Source organism: Carassius carassius, chromosome 13 (genome assembly GCF_963082965.1).
Source record: "Carassius carassius chromosome 13, fCarCar2.1, whole genome shotgun sequence".
Lineage (NCBI taxonomy): Eukaryota > Metazoa > Chordata > Actinopteri > Cypriniformes > Cyprinidae > Carassius > Carassius carassius.
In genome coordinates, this window is record NC_081767.1 from 30,510,065 (window position 1) to 30,532,110 (window position 22,046).

General features: G+C 40.9%; 1 protein-coding gene across 2 annotated transcripts in view; it reads left to right on the forward strand.

Moving 5' to 3' along the window:
* The window catches only part of LOC132156321 (SH3 and multiple ankyrin repeat domains protein 3-like), a 209,734-nt gene that overhangs the window by 85,996 nt on the left and 101,692 nt on the right, over positions 1 to 22,046 (forward strand). For both annotated transcript variants that reach the window (XM_059565288.1, XM_059565289.1), the window contains exons 7-10: positions 1,219 to 1,335; positions 8,866 to 8,943; positions 11,590 to 11,656; positions 19,900 to 20,242. In XM_059565288.1, coding sequence (XP_059421271.1) covers positions 1,219 to 1,335; positions 8,866 to 8,943; positions 11,590 to 11,656; positions 19,900 to 20,242 — 605 coding nt within the window. The remainder of the gene's footprint in view (positions 1 to 1,218; positions 1,336 to 8,865; positions 8,944 to 11,589; positions 11,657 to 19,899; positions 20,243 to 22,046) is intronic.

Here is a 22,046-nt window from a genome sequence, read left to right on the forward strand (position 1 = left end):
TTTTAAATCTGCTAGAAGGCAATCCCAGAATGTACTGGGAGAAGCTCAATGAAAAAAAAAAATCATCATCATATATCATAATATTATCATTAATAACAATAATAATGCTAATTTTGTTTTACTAACAGTAATAATATCATAATTCATAATCGACAATTAAATACTTAGACGTACTTGAGTTGTTATTATTATTATATTATTATTATTATTATTATTAATAGTAATATCATAATGTTATCACTGATAATAATATTTTTTATTTTATTAACAGTAATAATATCATAAGACCATCATCATCAACAACAACAATTAAATACTAAAAATAAGTTACTATAAAAATAACTAACAATAATAATATAAGTCCAGCAACAACAACAATTAAATACTTAGGAACAATAAGAGTTTTAAAATTGAGTTTATTATTATTATTGTTATTAACAGTAATAATATCACAATATTAGCATTAACAACAATAATAATAAAAATATGTCTCTTTCATGTGCAACAGAACATTTTGTCAGTCACTTGGTTGCTATGTCTGCACCATTTCACTGTCCAGTGATAAATCCTGCGACGTATTTCTTGTTGCTGAACTTGGTCAGCAGGGATGGATTAACCATAAGGGCATCTGGACAGCACGTCCAGAGGGTCACCATACAGAGCTGTATAAATGTTTTCAAACCGCAAGAGACATTCCCTGACTGCATGGCCAAAGATGAGCCAATGCAACAGCGAATGTTAATTGGCCCCTGTGATGGGGAATGATTGGTACTCTGTGGATCTCACAGCTGGAGGCCCCTGGGAGTCCCACACATGCCCCGTCCCTAATCCTGCCCCACTCGCTCTCAGTCTCTCTCTCTCTTTTGTGCTCTTTTCTGCTCATTCTCAGGCAGACAGCTTTTAAGCAGTTTTTTTTTACATCCCACACTCAATTTGTTTGCAGAGAGGCCACAATTTTGAATTATATGTGTGTGTGTGTGTGTGTGTGTGTGTGTGTGTGTGTGTGTGTGTGTGTGTGTGTGTGTGTGTGTGTGTGTGTGTGTGTGTGTGTGTGTGTGTGTGTGTGTGTGTGTGTGTGTGTTTGTGAAAGAGAGAGGCGGCAGCTACTGTTTTACTCATTATCATGATTTTAGTTTTCTGCAGACTGCAACTTGACATAAAACAGAAACAGCCACACCGATGCAAAGTTATCATGTGTGTGTGTCTGTGTGTCGTCAGGCGTGTCGTCACGGATATGTGCAGCATCTGGAACACCTGCTGTTCTACGGAGCGGACATGAGCGCTCAGAATGCTTCTGGAAACACTGCCCTGCACGTGTGTGCTCTCTATAACCAGGTATTACACACTCATTCACTCATATGTTTTCACTTAGCAACCAGATAACACACACATATACACACACTTCAGGCTCAGATGCCTAAACCCACAAGGACACACTCAATCATACTGCCTGAAATATCTGCACTCTTTTCAGCCAGGTAAAACAATCAGATGCAGACATCTATATGTACGTGGCATTAGCAATTAGAATGATGTGTAATACAGTATGTTATTGTAAGTATCAGAATTAATGAGCATATACAAAGCAGCAAGGTCACAGATTGCTCATGCAGTCACACAGAAACACAAAGAGTGATCTCATCCTCAGGTGTGTGTGTGTGTGGAGGCCTCATGCATTTTAATTCTGCTCTTATTAAGTATTAATGGATGCTCCCACAACACACACCCACACAAACACAAAGACAGTCCTTTAGGACTCGCCTGAAAACACATGGAGTCACAGAACTCACATGTGCTGTTTTATTTTTATCTCCAGCTCGCTCTCTCTCTCTCTCTCTCTCTCTCTCTCTCTCTCTCTCTCTCTCTCCCTCTCTCTCTCTCTCTCTCATGCTATTGAAACTGTTATTGCTATTTAATTGTCTGTGAACCTGCTTCTAAAGTACATCTCAGTTGTTTGCCATTGAGACTGGCTGATACATTGGTCACAGCAGGGGTTTCCAAACTTTTCTTTTAAGGGGGCCGGATTCGATGATGTGGACACAACGGGGGGTCAGATACTTCTCCACACACACACACACACACACACACACACACAATCGCCTTTGAAAATCGCCTTTGAAGTTCTCCAAATGAATTCTTGAAATGCATATTACTAATCAATATTAAGTTTTGATATATCTATGGTAGGAAATTTACAACATATCTTCATGGAACATGATCTTTACTTAATATCCTAATGATTTTTGGCATTAAAGAAAAATCTAGAATTTTTACCCATACAATGTATTTTATGGCTATTGCTAAAAATACACCCCAGCGACATAAGCTCCAGTGTCACATATATATATATGCAAGTATACAGTTTACAGCAACAGTAGCTTGACTTATGCTGAGAAAGTAAAAATCTGCAAATATTTTAGCAACCTTGTTTTTAAAGGGTAAAATTGTAATAATTATAATATCTAGAAAGGCTTTATAGGATTTAGTTTATAAACACATTTATTTAGAATAAATAGAAATGGCACAAAACTGCTTATAACTAAAATGTCTTTCATTTGGACTATATTTCATTACTCCCTTGCATTACATTCAGTAGGCCTATATGTCTACATTAATAATAAAACAAAATTTGATATGAATACCCTACATTTCTGCCACAATACCACAGTTACAGTTAGTGTAGTGTTACAACAGTAAATCCATTGTAAATGTTGGTGATTTGTGGATTATAAAGTATCCTAACTGTATTGTTGTCACAATGTTCCCTCTGTTTCTTCGTCAGTGTTGTCGAGAATGTCAGTGCTGTTTCATCTGCCTTTAAACTAGTTTCAGTCACCGTGACATCTATGGTTTGTATCACAATCTCCCAGCACTGTTGATCTCTATCTGTAGGCAGAGCTCATAACGGTCCATGCAGAGACGTTCACAAGTAGCTCTCTTCCACTTTAGGCAGCGAATATGAGTTATTATATTGTTGTCACTGGTGTTTTGCTGCTATATCTAGCCTAAAATGAATTACTGTCACCTTGTGTTGACATTGTGAATCTGCATGATTGGCCATTTGAAATTCATCCACGAGCCAGACTTTAGACACCCATGGGTTACATTATTAGGCTTAGCTTTGCAATTGTTTTTTTTCTTTTTTTTTTTGAGGATTTACAATACTATAAATATAAACAGTGTTTTACTATATATATTTATATACTATATGCACCTATTTGAGTTGATAAAATTGTAAAATTATTGTAAAATTGACCTAATTAAAAGGTCTCTTGTGCTTCCCAAATCGGCAAGGCTGCATTTATTCATAAATAGTTATATTTTTTTAAATATTATTTCAAATTGTAATGTGTGTTGAATATTAAAATTTGACCTCATATTTTAAAATGTTTTTTTATGTGATGGCAAAGTTAAATTTCAATCCTTCACACTTGCCCCTTCAGAAATCATTCTAAAATGCTGTTTTAGTGCTCAAGAATTTCTTATTATTATCAGTACTGAAAACAGTTATTTTGCTTAATATTTTATGTGGACACTTGGATACTGAGAATTTATTTAGAATATATAAATATATTTTTTATGAATAGAAATTCATAAAATTTATTTGAAATTGATATCAGATATAACAAGATAAAAGTTTTTACTGTCAATTTTGATCAATTTAAAGCATCCTTGCTGAATACAATTTGAATGAACTATAATTTTTTTTTTTTTTTTTTTATGATTATTTGCAACCTTTATGGCTGATTGTATGTGTGTTTGTTATTTATAGTTTTGGTCAAAGATTGAGCTAAATATAAAACTCTGCTATATTGTAAAAAAAAATATATATATATATATATATGAATTTTTATTATTACAATTATGGAATATAATTCAGGGGAAACTCAATTTAAAATTTAAATTAATATTTTCTAATATGCAAAATGCTTTCTTTTATGGTTGGAGTTAATTAGAATTAGTTTTATCTAAAAGCATTCAAAGTCTAAGTCTTCATTTTAAGTGTGTGTGTGTGTGTGTGTGTGTGTGTGTGTGTGTGTGTGTGTGTGTGTGTGTGTGTGTGTGTGTGTGTGTGTGTGTGTGTGTGTGTGTGTGTGTGTGTGTGTGTGTGTGTGTGTGTGTGTGTGTGAGTACTAATTTTACAGCAGTGGTCTCTTTATCTTCATTCAGCTCATTATAATGAGATTAAACTACAGCTGACCTGCACTAATGTAACATCCAGTCTGGATGAAGTCAGTTACAAACAACAATAACATCTAAACATCTACAAAAACATGAAGAAAAGAGGACACCATGCAATGAAACTTGAACTTCTAAAGCATAAAAATAGTGCTCTGAGTATTAAAGAAAGATCCTAGATCATAGTTCAACCGTTGCCGTCTAATGATATTCTGTAAATTAATTTATTCAATTTGGGCTTGAAATATTTATCTCAATTGACATATCTCAAATACGAACTCACATGCACAGCACTAGGAATCTCACATCTTTCTGAGCTGTATGACAGATGCACTCCAACAAGAAACAGAACTGCTGAGACAACAAAGAAAATCACATGCAACAAATATAGCAAAGGACTTTGTTACTGCGTGTTTGTGTATGTGCTGTACTAAACAAATTTGCTGAAAAATGTCCTCAGATATTAACCAAGTCTGTCAAAATGGTCCTTTTAGAGATGTTCTCTAAAGGGCAAATTATTCTTAAAAAGATGAAATAATGCCCAAAAGGTGCTAATATGGTCAGCTAGTAAGTTTTAACATTATTGAACTATAGTAGAAGGTAATATAATAAAAAATTGATTGATTGATTCAGTGTGCTCAGGAGTTTGCTATATCTGTCATGAACTAGGTAAGTGTGTGTGTGTGTGTGTGTGTGTGTGTGTGTGTGTGTGTGTGTGTGTGTGTGTGTGTGTGTGTGTGTGTGCTCCCTCATGAGTGCTCAGCAGTGATAGCGAGTTTTAAGGACTCTCTGTGGATGTTTAGCTCAGGCTCAGAGGAGATGTTAGAGTGGATCGATTCCCAGAAAGAGCCTCTGAGAGCATGTATCAGCCCGAGGAGAGAGAGGCATTACTGGATAGATGAGGGAAAATCTATGAGGGCAATGATGAAAGAAGAGACAGAGAGAGTGTGAAATAGTGCTAAAATGATGAGGAGAGCAGGAGGAGGTGAAAGAGGAAGAGACGACCACCTGATGTGGAACAGAAGAGTGAATTCACAGCTATGGATAATAAGACGGCTGTCTAGAGATTTGTCTGTGTGTGGGAGTTTGGGTTTTGCTGGCTTTTTGGGCAACAAATGTCCAATTGAAGACAATAAAAGCTGAAGAACCTACAGTTCGACCACCCACTTCGCGCTCTCCATGAATAAATGTCTCATTATCCATCAACGGCAAGTCTCCATGCATATTTCAAAAGTGTGTTTGTGTAAGTTCATGTTTGTTTCTAGTCATACTTTAATGACAAAAAAAAATTGAAATAAATAAATAAAATTAATACATTAAAAAAAATATATATAAAAAAAAAAAAATATATATATATATATATATATATATATATATATATATATATATATATATATATATATATACACATATACATTCATTTTGATGATATTCTCACAAGGAAAATTGCTCTTTAAAAATAATATCTAAATATTAATGTACAAAAGGAAAATTGCTCTTTAAAAATAATATCTAAATATTAATGTACAAAAATGTATATTTTACAATTAGGGCTACTTTTGTTTTTATATATATATATATATATATATATATATATATATATATATATATATATATATATATATATATATATATACCGGTATATATGGTATATATGTGTCTCATTAATCATGTAAAAATGTAAAAAAGGTTTAAGGTAAGCCTGTAGTAAAACATTCTCAAAAAATATTTAGGCCTAAATTTAAAATGTATGCAATTGAAATGAATACGTAACATTTGGATTACACATTTTTTTAACATAAACTAAGACAATTTAATAAGATGTACATTTGTGAATGAAACTGGTAAGATTTCTGCACTCCAAAAAAGGCATAATTTTTTACTATTTGCATCTGTATGGTTTTACCCTTTTTTTTCAAACTGTTTAGAATCAGAATAAATCTGTTAATTGAATGCAATTAAAAACAAGTAAACAAATAATGAATTCATTTAAAATGTATGAACATGGTCTGAATATGAAGCTGTTGAACAAGCAATATTCTGTTAATTAAAATGTATGGGTATGAAACAAATATATTTATTGGTAAACCTAACCCTGGTTACTGTGTTTTTATAGTTCATTAGGACTATTATAGATTTTTTTTACCAGTTTCATTTATGTATATCTGACAATTATATATTTTAACATCACATTAAAAACTGTGTAGTTCAAATGTTATATGAAATTCATATACAAAACATCCCGCTAGGATATTGTGGGTTTTTGTTGGGCGTTGCTGTGTGGTTATGTGTTTTGTGATTGCTAGTGTGTTCATTGTTATGAGCTTTTCCGCTGAACATAAAATCTGACCATAAACTCATTTTTTGATGAACGTCTTGTTTGCATATCTGAATGAGTTATGTCTTTAATATATTCTGGTGTATTATTTTGGTATCACTAATTTCCTGTGCACTCTAGCTGACCTTTGATGGCCTCATTCTATCTAAGTGGACAGTTCATGGCCAAAATGAGTTGCAAAGTTAATCAAAATTTATGGCGATTTTATTCCATCTGTCTCTGTGAGTCTAGTTTAACAGTGATGTCCAGTATCTTAGTTGTGTTCTTATAAAGTTCCACCACTAGAGGTCAGATGTTGCTCTATTGTCCAGCAGACATTCGGCCCATTGAAACATCACATTGGCATAAAAGCCACATTTAGTAAAGTTTGCGTTTTCATACATACTGTTTCTCCAGACCACTGCAGCTCTGATGACTTTTGATTTATTATTTTACAGTAGTGTATAAAGCATATTATTTTTCACTTTTGAAGGTTTGTGTCATTTAAATGGATCAATAAATGCAGAATAGGGTATCAGAGATAGAGAGCAAAAGACAGAAAGAAACAGGAAAAAAAATCTGTGTGATTTGGAAGCTCAATCATCATTCTGTTAATGCACTCTGCAGTCGAAATTACATATTGATTTTTGCAAAGAGCCATAGCATTAAACACATGCAGTGCTCCACTCTGTCTCCTGTGTGATAGACTGTTCCTAATAGCACACTATCATACTATTGTCATACTGATAATTTTGCAGTATGTGCTGTATAGAATGCATGGAACCAGGCGATGTATTCCACAATGCAAAAGACTTGACCTGACCTTCCATGAATGGACTGGGTGCAGTTTGTTTCTTGACTCATTGTTTGAATCTTTTCACAAAATTTGACTAGCAATACTAATTATTGTGTGTATGTGTGTGTGTGTGTGTGTGTGTGTGTGTGTGTGTGTGTGTGTGTGTGTGTGTGTGTGTGTGTGTGTGTGTGTGTTTGTGTGTGTATGTATATATATACTTGGCATATATACTTCACTTACTTGGTATTTTATAATAGTATTTCACTTGTTATTTTTATGCAATTATAAATCCTAAGGCATATGTATATTAACCACAAGACTCATAAACATAATTAAAGACATGTTGAGTGTCTGTTAGATGAACTGCTCTCAGACACACATAGTATATAGTATACTATGAACATATCCCATGAGATATACCATATCCCACAATGCATTGCACTCAACTTGACATTCAATTCCCAGTTGATTTCAGTGTCACATGGCCCTTCAGAAATCATTAAAATACTCTGATTTGATGCTCAAGAAACATTTATTATTATTAGTATCAATGCTGAAAAACGCTGCACTGCTTAGAATCTTTTTGGAAATAAATTTTTTTCATGATTCTCTGGTGACAAGGAAGGTAAAAGAACAGCATTTACTTGAAATAGATTTTTGGAATTTAAATGAAAGTTTAATAACCAAATAAAAAACAAAACAGCGCGACAGCCCCTCACGGACGACTGCCGGGCACAAACAAAAACCAAACACAAAATAAAGCCCAGGCCTGGTCCTCTGGTCCTCTCTCGTCGCTCCTCTTTTGTATCCTTCCGATCTCCTCCGTGGGACTCGAAACCAGTGAGCGGAGCAGGTGTCGCTCATTTCCAAATCACTCCACCGGCTTCGCTCCATTCCTACGGCTCTCGGCCTCGGCCCACTCGTCACATACACTAAAAAAGTATATATATATTATACTTATCTAGCTACAATATATACAATTGCATAGTTATATAACCATTTATCTATCTATTTTTACCAGGAGACACTTTTAATTTGTGTGTTTGCGAGAGAGACAGACAGAAAGTGCATTACAAGTGTAATGAAATATCAGCACACAGGTTCCACTGAAGGTGTGTTAGTGGGCCAAGAGATGCTTTCTCACCACTGTTAGGAAACTAGGACACCAATCCCAGCTGAGTCATGTCTGTGTGCTACAGTTCCTAAATGTGTGTGCGGACTGTCAAAACTGTCTACAGAGAAAGAGAGAGAGAGAGATGATAGCCAGATGCTGTGCTGACCTTCTCAGATGCCCACAGAGAAACACTACCATTAGAGCAGCTCTTTGTTCGTGTCTCTCTCTCTCTGTTTCTCTCTCTGATAGCAGACCTACATTTGAGCTGGTGAGCTAATTGGTCCCAGTGGAACATCAGTTTTGTCATTTCTGTTGTTGTGAAAGCGACACGCATGCACACAAACACACTCATCCCACTCCAAAACTTTCTAGGGCAAATTTCATGGACATGCAATGTACAAGTTTTACTTGCAACAACTTATCACAGTGCTTGTAATCTCTCTGTTTGTCTCTCTCCAGGATAGCTGCGCACGAGTGTTGCTGTTCAGAGGGGCGAATAAGGAGATTAAGAACTACAACAGCCAAACTGCCTTCCAGGTGAGAGCGCAAGACCTCTGGCTTCCTGGAGATCAAACACCGTCAGAGAGTCTGTGGAGCTGGATCTTATTTAAACTGATGCTGTCGTTCACAGCCCACAGAGCCAAACTGTATTTAACTTAAGGCCAGGAGCAGTTTCAGGGCTGCCTTATGAGAATTCTTCCTGGCATTCTTGTGCCATGAAGACATCTGCCTAGATAACATTTGTAGGCACTTCTGACAAAAAGGCTGGTAGGCAGCCAAATGATGAGACACCTTGATTTGACCAAAATGAAGATTAGCTCTTTTACAACTACCTCAGAGAAAATTTTGATATAAGATAGTGGACAGTGTAAAAGAAAATGTTGATATTTGAATCAATTTTACAATGAAAAAGTGGTACTAAATCAAAAATTTCATACATACAATGGTACTATAAATATTTTGAAGAATGGTTTGACTATGGTACCATGTAAAAAACTAATAACTGATAAGAAACCATGGTATTTTTTGTTGGTTAACTTTGGTATTACCATCATGCCAGTGTCTAAAATCTATATGTACAATACCGTTCAAAAGGCCAGTACGATTTTGTGTCAAATGTTTTGAAAATCTCTTTTGCTCACCAAGGCTGCATTTATTTCAGTAAAATTACAGTAAAAACAAAAAATAATTTGTTCCTGTAGCTCAAGTGGTAGAGCATTGCGTTAGAAATGGGTTGGGGGTTCGAATCCCAGGGAACACATGTTAGGAGAATGCAATGTAAGTCGCTTTGGATAAAAGCATCTGCTAAATACATAAATTTAAATTTTATTTATTTAATTTAAAAATGTAATTTATTCCTCTGATGCAAAGCTGATTTTTAGCATCATTACTCCAGTGTCACATAAACTTTCAGAAATCATTATATTTTGCTGATTTGATGCTTAAGAAACAGGATCATTTCATAAATGCAAAGTTCAAAAGAACAGTATTTATTTGAAATAGAAATCTTTTGTAACATTATAAACGTCTGTACTGTCACTTTTGATCAACTTAATGCATCCTTGCTGAAATACAGTATTATTAAAAAATAAGCATTGGTGCAGAGTTCAACCTTTTGAATAAATATTGTAATATACTTCAATTTTTCAATCTGTGGTCCACACTACCCCTTCAAACACCATATTCTACTAGTTGTTGGGTTTTGCTGAATCTGTGTATTAACCATGTCAGCATTTGTTGGTTGTCAGTGTAAGCAGCATGTTAACATGACAAGTCAAATTGTTCACTCGTGCACTTTCAGTCCACATGTACAATGTGATGCTTCATGTGATCATACTAACAGCATATTGGGATTGGTGTTTGTCTGCTTCTGTTCCATGATGCTCACTGCTTGAACTCACAGTACAATTGATGTTGACACAGATTTTCTGCTCAGATCAAAGTTAATTTGTTAGTACAAGGGAGGGGGAACCCGACTTGGTACGGCTGCATAAATCAACAAGGAAACCATTACACAGCTGCTTTGATTCAGCTTTTAGTGAGGAAAAGTTAATTAGCCCTCACAGTTGTAAGTATCATTTTAGACAGAATTAAATGAGTTATTGGTCTGTGGTCTTTATTTGAGGCATGTTTGTTCACCGTACACTTACAGAAAATTACCATGGTGCAATGGTGTACTACCATGTAAATTTGAATGTAATAAGCCTACTATGGTACTACTTTGTAGAATTCACAAATCGGTTTAAATCCGATTCACAAGTTTCTAAATCAATCTCATTCAATATCATTTTGCTTGATATAAATATATTTGTTTGATATATATCAGGTACAGTACATGTCAGTTATAAATTATACAAGGGACCCTGATAGTTGGTACAGAGTCATTTTTAGATATAATGAAAACATTGTATACAAACATTTAAAGTGCACACAAGTTTTTATAGGAACATTTAATATAATTATGTAAATACTTTCCGTGACTGAAACACTGATTTCATGAGACGTGATAGATTTCAGTATGTTTTACTGGATCTTTCAGCAAACCTCCTGATGTTCATTCAAGAGGCGACTACGTAATCTGGCACACCACATTAAAAAGCACCAAAACCATATTCATTATTTACATTTTGTCACTAAACTGACAGAATTTGAAAGATGAGCTTTCATTTCATATTAAAGCACAACACTTGCAATTGTTGGATGGGAGGCAGGCGTGATACAAATAATATATAGCGAAGTTTAGTTGACACATCAACAGAAAATAGCCTAAATAGACTAAAATATTGATCTTGGTATTTAAGAACTGATATCGGTTTATCAAGATGAAAATGTAAATTATTCGCGCAATATTGTCAGCCCAACCCTAGTGCTTTGAATTATACTTTAGTACATCCTGCATAGCTTCACTCCATATTCTGACACTTTGCTGCTGTATGTACTGTAATCAATATTTCATGTATTTATTTATATTTGTAAACAGGATAATGTACAGTCATTCATGTTTATTTGGTAGTAGCCAATGAATGACAACTGACTGTACTACATTATTGCTTATGGATTGCTGACTTTGTTTTTTTTGTTTTTTTATCCTGTTGCATGCAGTGTTATAAATCTGTAACTGGGGTTTTTGTTTGCCCAGGGATGTTTGGGAGAAATATAACCCATTTTTCTTTCTCTCTGTAGGTGGCTATTATAGCTGGAAACTTTGACCTGGCAGAAATTATAAAGACTCACAAAGCATCAGATGTTGGTAAGTGGCTTGTATACGTTACCTCCACCATCATTAGCTGTTATTGTATTTGCAAACAAACGCAGACAATCACTTGTGTTAATGAATCCTTACAAACACAGCAGAGCACCACGGCCAGGAAATATGAAAATGAGAGTGCCCCCTGTTTGAGAGTCTGCAGCGTTCGGGTGAATGAGAGTCATCACTCTATTCGCCCGCGTCAACGGCAAGGCTAGCTCATTCTGTGTGCTGCCAGTTGTTGCACCGCTGTAATGGATCGTACCCATTAGTGTGGAGTACCATTGTCATGGCGACAGAGCGGGGTTAATCCCCGAGGCTCAGCAGGTGTTGGGAGTTTGATTCGAGCCAATGGGAGTGTAGCCGCAGGCTCTGGTATCTCATCAGATCGGTGTGCGACCTCGATGAAGTATGGGACGTATGCTCTCACGCACACACAGATTCAAAACCCGCCTTAAAACACACTATTTACAGGGCAGGAGCTGGTATTTTGTCACTAATGCTGAAGCTTCTCAGGATGTTTCCATTTTATGTCTTTCTCCACTCATTTCCTTCCCATCAGTCACCGAGTGAGAGGAAAAGAGATAGTGAGTGAGTGTGTCCTGAATGGGTTGGACAGTTGGCTTTTCACTCTGAATGTATGGGCTGAAGAGTAGAGGATTTAAACAAGCAGACAGCTTGACTACAGAGCGCAGTATTTACACTGCTTAAACAAGCAGCCCATCTTACTGTAACTGGCCCATAGATGTTTTCTTTGGGTGAAACTATTGAAGGAGGACTGATTTGAATATACAAATAGTAATTTATATGATAATTTGTAGTACTGTCAGTTTGACATAATTTAGTAATATTAATCATGTCAAATGCAGTAAAAAATTAGTAACATTGAGCTGCATTGGTTAAAAAAATGTCTTGTTTACTAGTCAATTTCAATTTCATAATACATTTCAGGAAAAAAATATCTTAAATATATATAAAATATTTCTTAATATATTTATTTTTTATTTATATTAATCATTATCAGATGCAGTAAAAAAATAGTAACATTGAGCTGCCCTGGTAAAAAAATAAATAAAGTTTATTTAATTTATTCATCCTTAAAACAAGAGAAATGTACTTATGGCGCAAAATTGTGTTGACTTACAAATTTAGAACACAGCTATACACACACACACAACTAACCGAATAAATGTAAATAGCTTTAAGTAGGCAAAATACGCAAGCCTTCCCCCGTGTTTCTTTTTTTTTTTTTTATGGTACAAATACAATCTTGAAATATGAAATACATTATCACTCAATGTTCAGTGTAACATCAGTTACACTGAGGCAAAACCAATTAAGAACCACAGTTCTAGCATGTATTGAGTGGCATGTTCTTGTTCTCATGCCCTGCTCTGATTGGCAGAGAGCTGTTCATGTCTGATCAGGTGACATGTGGATGTTCAGTACAGCGGTTTGATCAATACTTAATTTACATTAGAGATTAGACAGAATCGGCTATGAGACTGACAGCAAACCATATGTCAGGATGACGGCGCTGTGCTTTCTTTCATCCTGCTTGTCTCTGTTTATCTCTCTCTCTCTATTGGTGTATCATTAAATAAGTCTGTCATTGAGCCATATGAACTTTTTTGACCCTGAAATATACGACACCATGCATTTTTATCTACATATTAGCTTTAAAACAGCAACAGTACTGAGGTTTTCCTGCATCTAGGAGAGGTGAGATATTGCCATCTAGTGTTGATGGTCTGTACTAATTGCTTTCCTCAGTAGAAAGAAAAATATCTCCCAAAAAAGCAAACGACTGCTGTGCTAGTGGTCAAGACAGGAGGAAGTGTGTTTTGGTAATAAATTATAGATGAGGTGCTTTGTAATTGGCGTATATGGGAGGGCGTTTGAGACGAAACCAATTGAAACACTTACAAAACACATTGAAACCTTGCAATACACATTGAAACACCTGTGATACACATTTAAACTTTGCGATACACATTGAAACACTTGCATTACACATTGAAACACCTGTGATACACATTTAAACCTTGCGATACACATTGAAACACTTTCGCTTAAATGTGAAACACTTGCGCACATATAGGAAACACTATAGTATATCTATATGAAAGACATGTGGTTACATAGAAACTCTTTGCATATACCCTGTAATTGCCCACATACTGTTGTACCTGCACAGAGACTGCACTTTCAAACATTCTCACGTGTGAGAGAGCATAAACATTTTTAGTGTGTCCGGAAGTCGTTTCATTGCAATCGGAAGTTTAGTTCATTTGGAAACAAAAGCGCTGCAAAGAGTTTCTATGTAACCGCATGTCTTTCATATATATGCACAGATATATAGTGTTTCACATGTATGTGCAAATGATTCACATGTATGCGCAAGTGTTTTAATGTGTATAGCAAGTTTTCAATGTGTATCGCAAGTTTTCAATGTGTATCGCAAGGTTTCAATGTGTATCGCAAGTTTTCAATGTGTATCACAAGTTTTCAATGTGTATCACAAGTTCTCTTACGAGAGTTCTCTCGTACTGCGTCTTAGCTAAGACGCTACGGGAAAAGTCTCTTTACACGAAATACTGAAGCAAAAAATTATCCTTAATTTTGAATTTTTGTAAAGCGCATTTGCAGCAGCACACAGCCATAGGCGAGACGGCTCGCTCGCTCATTGGCTGCTCTGCGGCAACTGCACAGCCTATCGAGCGCAGGCTGATGCAACATCAGACCAATAAGGGCGCTTCGCGCCCGTCATGCCACTTCCCACCGAAACGGGTGTGGCCCAACCCTATAAAAGGAGCTCGAAAAGGCTGACTCACCTGATTTTTCATCTCTTCAGCGAAGCTCACGCATCGTTGGATCACGAAGGAAGCAAGCGCCATCTGATAAGCATCTCAGCGGGACGAGCCACTTCTGAAGCTGCTGGCCTTCGCCGCCTTCCACTGCCGTTCCTGCTGCGCTCTCCGGCGCCTATATCCTTTTATATCCTGTGTGTGTTCGCCCTGCGACGCACACTCGTAAAAGAGCAGCGTCTTTTTAAAGATGCCCTCGTGCGGCTCGTGCAGAGCCCCGCTCAGCGAAGGAGACCGTCGCGACATCTGTGTCTCCTGCCTGGGTGAGGATCATGCAGCGCTCGCGCTCGCTGACGGCGGCTGCCCTCACTGCGAGCTACTGCCGATGGTGACTCTGAGGACTCACCTGGCATTCTTCTCCAAGCCTGCATCCTCCGCTGCGCCGCAGCGCCGTAGCGCCGTAAAAAGCGCCGCTCCCAGCATTTACCGGAACCGCCTCCAGCTCAACCGAGCTCGCCGGTTCTCCCCGCTTCACCGGCCTCCCCTGCATCGCTTCCCGATGGTCAGCGCCCGCTGTCTGCTGCCGCGTCCTCCGAGGAAGTGGATCTCAGGGCCGTGTCGGAGGAAGAGGACACGTGCTCTCTGCTAGCTTCGGGCAGTGAGGGTTGGGCGAGCTCCGCGGATCTCGCGCCTTCTGCTCAGAGGCCCAGCAGACGGCTGATATCGAGAAAGAGCTGATGCGAGTGCTAACGCTGGCACCAGCGCCCCCCTCTCGTTCCCGGCTGGATGGTAGCTTTCTCCCGGATGAGCGTATTTCTCCCAGCTCGAAGCACGCCCCGTTTCTTCCTGAGCTTCATGAAGAAGTGGCGAAAGCTTGGAACGCTCCGTTCTCAGCGAGAACTCGTTTGTCTGTTTCGCCAGCATTCTCCACACTGGACGATGCTAAAAACAGAGGCTACCAGTCACTTCCGCCGGTGGAACAGGCTATAGCAACGCACCTTTGCCCGCCCTCTGCTGGACGGCGGATGAAAGCAGCGTTGCCATCGAAAGCCTGCCGCATGACTTCATCGCTGCTCTCACGGATCTTCTCCGCTGCTGGGCAGGCTGCGTCTGCGCTACACACCATGGCCACGCTGCAGATCTTCCAGGGCGATCTCCTCCGCAAGCTGGATGAGATGGGACCTGAAGCGATCTGTCTCGCGGATCTGAGGAGTGCTTCGGATCTCTCCCTCCGCACTACAAAATCCGCTGCACAGGCCATGGGACAGGTTATGGCTTCCGCTACGGTGGCTGAGAGACATTTGTGGCTAACGCTTTCGGACATGGCGGAGTCTGAGCGCGCTGCGTTCCTCGACGCCCCGCTGACTCCTGCTGGCCTCTTCGGATCGTCTGTCAACGAGTTTGTTGAGAGATTCATCGAGGATCAGAAAGCGTCACAAGCGTTTAAGCGCTTCTTGCCAAAGCGCTCCGGTTCTGCAGCGAGCCGCGCTAGACCGGCCCCACAAAGCTCTCAGTCACGCCCACCGCCTCCAGCTGCTTCATCGCGACAGCGTCAGTAACGCAGCTCGAGACCCCGTTCTCGCTCTTCCAGCCATCGCCCCGCGCCGCGGGAGTCACGGCAGAGGATTACGGTGAAGCCGGAAGCCCCGAAGTCATCCTAGCACTGCTAGGAAAGCGCCGGTGTACGAGTTCCGCTGCGGCCGAGCTCTCACCCTAGCGTGCCGCTGTTGTAGTTCCAAGAAATGTGACTGTCTCACTGTTTTCTGCAACGCGCAAGCCTGCACGAGTGCCCGCTTGCCTGCACACAAAAACCGTTATCACGGCTACCCAGATATTTCCCGAAAAGAGTGTTGTTTCTGGTGTTCCGGCCACGACCGATGGTGCTATAAATGTAGTGACGATGCCCACTCCTCAGTGCCCATCTCCACATGTAAGCACAGCCCTGCACACAGGGCTCGCGCCCATAAGATCGACTCAGGTCGATTGCGCGCGCTACATAGTAAACGTGCCCACTCCTCAGTAAAAACGAAACCCGTGCACGTGCGCTCTGCCCAGGCAGTCAGCGAATCGAAAGCGATAAATGTGCACGCTTGTAGCCCACAGTTACTCGCAGACATCACGAGTCCCACGGGACCCGCTCAACCCTCCCTCAATCGGTTAAGAACCGGAACGGGGTCGAGGAGGAGCGATCTGCCCGCTGTGATCAGCGCGCTCCCCGCCTCAAATGCCACAGGCGTAACGCCCATGGTGCAGCGCACCGAAGCGCCGCCGTTGCCCGGTCAACAGAGCGTGCTTCGCATCCAGCCCTTAGCCATTTATGCAGATGCATGGTCAGCGCTTCCAGGGGTTTCGGATTGGGTGCTAGGCATTTTAAAGAAAGGCTACTCGCTACAGTCTTTTCGACACCCTCTGCGCTTTTTAGCACGCGTCGAAACTGCGGTCAAAACAGAAGTAGCACACATACTTCGGGCCGAAATATCAAAACTGTTGAGCAAAGGGGTTGTAGAGCTTGTGTCTCAAGCTCAAAGCGAGGGGGGGGCTGTACAGCAGATACTTTCTAGTGCCCAAGAAAGACGGGGGTCTCAGGCCCATACTGGATCTAAGACAGCTGAACAAGGCATTGGTGAAACGCAGTTTCAGAATGCTTACGACCAGAAAACTCCTCGCGCATATTCGCAGAGGAGACTGGTTCATGTCAATAGATCTGAAGGACGCGTATTTTCAAATACAGATAGCGTCAAGTCACAGGCGATATTTGAGATTCGCCTTCAAGGGCCAGGCATACCAGTTTACAGTCCTGCCGTTCGGCTTGTCCGTAGCCCCTCGTACGTTTACGAGGTGCATGGACGCAGCGCTCGCTCCTCTCAGACTCAGAGGCATGCGAGTGCTGAACTATTTGGACGACTGGCTGATTCTGGCTCAATCTCGAGCGGAGCTCGTAGAACACGGGGCCATTTTACTCGATCACCTCGAGAAACTCGGTCTCAGTGTCAACTGGACGAAGAGTTCGTTGAACCCCAGTCAGACGATACTGTTTTTAGGTATAGCTTTGGACTCACGTTCCATGACGGCACGGCTGTCACCACAGCGCGCATTGGGCATTCAGCGCACAGCGAGTTCTCTCCGCTGCGGCGCGACCGTTTCGCTCAGAGAATTTCAGAGGATGCTGGGTCTCATGGCCTCAGCATCTCCAGTTCTTCAGTTGGGCCTGCTCCGCATGCGCCCCCTGCAGTTCTGGCTGAAAGCGCGGGTACCTGGTCGGCTGCGTCTCAGGGTCAATCAGAGCTGCGTTACAGCCCTGAACGTCTTAGTATGTTCGGACAACATGTCTGTGGTGTCCTACATAAATCGCCAGGGCGGTCTCGGGTCCCGAAACCTGTGCAGGTTGGCCTCCTGGTTTGCGCTCAGCGCAACTTGCGCTCGCTGAGGGCAGTTCATGTACCTGGGCTACAGAATCTGGGTCCAGACAGGCTGTCCAGAAACAACATTCCCACGGGCGAATGGTCTCTACACCCGCAAACAGTCCGGCTGTTGTGGGAGAGATTTGGCAGGGCGGAGGTGGACCTCTTCGCGTCCCATGAAAACGCTCACTGCCCCGCGTTCTTTTCCAAGAACGAAAGCGCGCTGTCACGGAGATGGCCGTGCTGCCCGCTTTATGCTTTTCCCCCCATCTCCCTCCTTCCGTAGGTGATAGAACGGGTGAGAGAAACGAGATGTTCAATACTTTTTGTAGCACCAGTTTGGAAGAACCAACCATGGTTCCCAGATTTGATGCAGTTAGCAGACACCGCCCCGTGGCCAGTGCCATTGAGGAGGGGCCTCCTCTCGCAGGCCAGGGTCTCGATTTGGCACCCTCAACCGGAGTTGTGGTCCCTCCATGTGTGGGCGCTCAACGGTTACCCGCTGATCTCTCAGTGGGAGTGCTAAATACCATCACTCAGGCTAGAGCCCCGTCGACACGACGGCTGTATGCTTCGAAGTGGTCGGTGTTCTCCAGCTGGTGCACAGCTCGGGGATGTTCACCCCTTAGTTGTGAGGTGACGGAGGTTCTCTCCTTCCTGCAGGAGCTGTTGGATGAGGGCAGAGCCCCATCCACGCTCAAAGTTTATGTGGCGGCCATCGCAGCGTTTTCTGAGACAGCGCTCGGTCAGTCAATAGGAAGGAACGATTTGGTCATCCGCTTCCTTAGAGGAGCTAGGAGGCTGAATCATCCCAGACCCCCATTAGTCCCTATATGGGACCTCGCAACGGTTTTGGAGGCCATGAAGGGTCCCCCTTTTGAGCCTATCCAAACGATTAGCCTCCAGCATCTGTCGTTCAAGATAGTGTTCTTGTTGGCTCTCGCTTCAGTGAAGCGTGTGGGTGACCTCAGTGTGCCGAAATCCCTCAACATGCCGTTTCGGGCTCAGGTTATTGCCCTGTCTGCCCTGTCGGTGTCAGGAGAGGATGGAGACTCGAGTCTTCTTTGCCCTGTTAGGGCTTTAAGAGCTTTTGTGTCTCGCTCCGTTGTCTTTAGACAGACTGACCAGCTGTTTGTCTCGTTCAGTGGACGTTCCAAGGGAATGGCTGTTTCGAGACAGACTCTATCCAGATGGATAGTTGACGCCATAGCGTTAGCTTACGCTTCCAGGGGCCTTCAGTGCCCACTGGGCGTCAGAGCACACTCCACAAGGGGCGTCGCCTCATCGTGGGCGTGGTCTACGGGGATCTCCTTGCAGGATATATGTGTGGCGGCAGGTTGGGCCTCGCCGTCTACATTTATCAGGTTCTATAACCTGGAGGTTCCCGCCTTGCAAGCAAGGCTGCTGTCAGTATAATCGAGAACTCTCGTAAGAGAACGTACTCGGTTACTAACGTAACCTCGGTTCTCTCTAGAAGAGGGAACGAGTACTGCGTTCTCTGCTTTGCATACGATTCACTCTGGTTCGCTTCGGCGATGAAATAAATCAGGTGAGTCAGCCTTTTCGAGCTCCTTTTATAGGGTTGGGCCACACCCGTTTCGGCGGGAAGTGGCATGAAGGGCGCGAAACATATTGGTCTGATGTTGCATAGGCGAGCCGTCTCGCCTATGGCTGTGTGCTGCTGCAAAAGCGCTTTAGAAAAATTCAAAATTAAGGATAATTTTTTGCTTCAGTATTTCGTGAAAAGAGACTTTTCCCGTAGCGTCTTAGCTTAGACGCAGTACTCGTTCCCTCTTCTAGAGAGAACCGAGGTTACGTTAGTAACCGAGTATGTTTTCAATGTGTATTGCAAGTGTTTCAATGGGTTTCGTCTCAAACGGCCTCCCATAGGAGTATGTCTTTAGTTTACCACTTTGAATGCCCGATGAGGTTCCTGTAACCTTCATTTACAAATTATGCTAATTTTACATGACAGTTTGTCACGTACGGCCCCCATTTGATGTGCCCTTTTGTTGACACCTGTTTTTCCTGTTTCTAGTGCCTTTCAGGGAAACGCCTTCCTACACAAATCGCCGGCGCGTGACTGGAGGCGACACGCTGACATCATCACGCTTGCTGCCTCGCTCCGCCTCCGACAACAATCTGAACAACGTGGCTGACACAGGCCCCGCCCACTCACCCGTGCCATCTCTGAGGAGCCTGCCCCCTCTGGCGCACACCGGGATCGACGCGGCGGCCGACGGCAGCCTGCAGAGCACAGGCAGCTCGCTCTCCTCACACTCCCGCTCACCCTCCCTCCAGCGCATCAGCCAGGAGCCCGGCACGCAAGCAGTACGCCGACACACGCCCCTCACACACTCCCACAGCCGCGGACGCCTCAGGTGAGCATCGCACATTCACAGTCCTGATTTGCACCTGCAGATTTCCACCCGTCCAAATTGCCTGCCCATTGGAAGTTTGATTATTCAATATTTTGCTAATTTGATTATGCATTTCATTATTCTTCATACACTATAAAAAAGCTGGGTTTGAAAACAACCCAACCCAATTACCAACTTAATTTAAAGAGTTAAACTAAATTGTTTTATAAAAAGTCTATGAAAATTGTTGAATGAGCCAAATTTGACCAGTTGTTTTGTGGATTTATTCTTTTTCGCCAATGAAAATAGTCCCACTACAGGCAAAGCCTCAGGCTTTAAGTGCCTCTAAGAAACACACAGACAATTAAAAATCCAAATTGGGTCTAATTAATACAGTTTCCATAGCCAGCATTTGGGCTGAAAACAACCCAGCATTTTTTTGTGTGTACTAGTTTCTTCATCTTACCAAAATTTTTCCATGTTTATATCCATCCCCATCAAAACAGTTCAGAAAAATCTGTAGATTCTGTCTGGGTTTGTGAATATTTACTCCTCCAGCAACGGCACTGTCAAATGATCAATTATTAGTTGTAATTCTCAACATATCAGTCAGACATCGGCCACTGCAAGAGGGACCAGACAGTGACAAAGTGTGATTCGATTTCTAAAGCATTCACCTGAAAAAAACAAGTGTTGTGGAGGCACCATGGTTCAGTGGTACCACTGGATTTGGACTACGGTATTCACCCCCAACCACCCACCAACCCCCCCCCCCCCCCCCCGCTTAGGGTGAAACTATTAAAGGAGTAATTTGAAAATACAAATAGTAATATATAATATAATTATTAGTACTTAATCAGTATATTTGTCTTGTTTACCAGTCAATTTTCATTTAAATATCCTTTAAAAATAGAAATTTACTATAATATTTTAAAATATACCATGGTAATGAAATTCATGTTAAATTGCATTAACATGGTATAATACCAAGAACACTGTTATAATACATAGTGTTAAGTACCATAATATTTTGGTACTTTAAAACATACCATAGTACTTCCAAGAACAGGATACTATTACTCTGGAACATGTTCAAAGTACTAAAGTATTCCATTCTTATTCCACCACTGTACCACAGAGCAGTCAAAGCTATTTTCTGTAAGAGTAATGCCATGGTAGTGGCTAATCATATTCACATACCATGGTACATAAAAGATACTGTAAAAAATTTCATGGAATCCCATGGTATTATGATTAAATAGCTTGTTTTCCATGGATGTGTTTTTATGATAATACTGTAGTGTTTTTCTAAGCCGGTAATGTGTATAGTTTTGTGAGTGTGTTTTATTTATGAGCCCTTTTATTTATGGCTGCTGAGACCTGTATTGAATGAAGTCACTTGGATTCCTCTCCTCGTTCTCGTCCATCTAAAATACTCACACTGTTGTAATCTATCACATCCTCATGAAGCAGCATTCGATCGGCATTTGCTGCTTTTAAATCGTGCTATTCAAATATTTAATATATATTCTGATTAGACAGAGCTGCAGGACATTGCTGGACTCGATTGTGTTTTGGGACTCCAACAGGCCTTTTTGAATTTCTCAGCAATATTGCTCTGAATCTCATATTGTGTATTTATTGCAGGGAGATGATTGACAGGTTTTCAGAGATCGTGAGAGCTTTATAATTGTCGCTTCTAAATGGAAGAAAATGTGAAACTTACTTGGATTCATTTGAAATTCAAACCCTTAGTGTTGCGTCTGATGTAAATAAGAAATACTTTGAATTCTAGCAAGGGTTGGTGAGTACTGGGTGTTTTGCA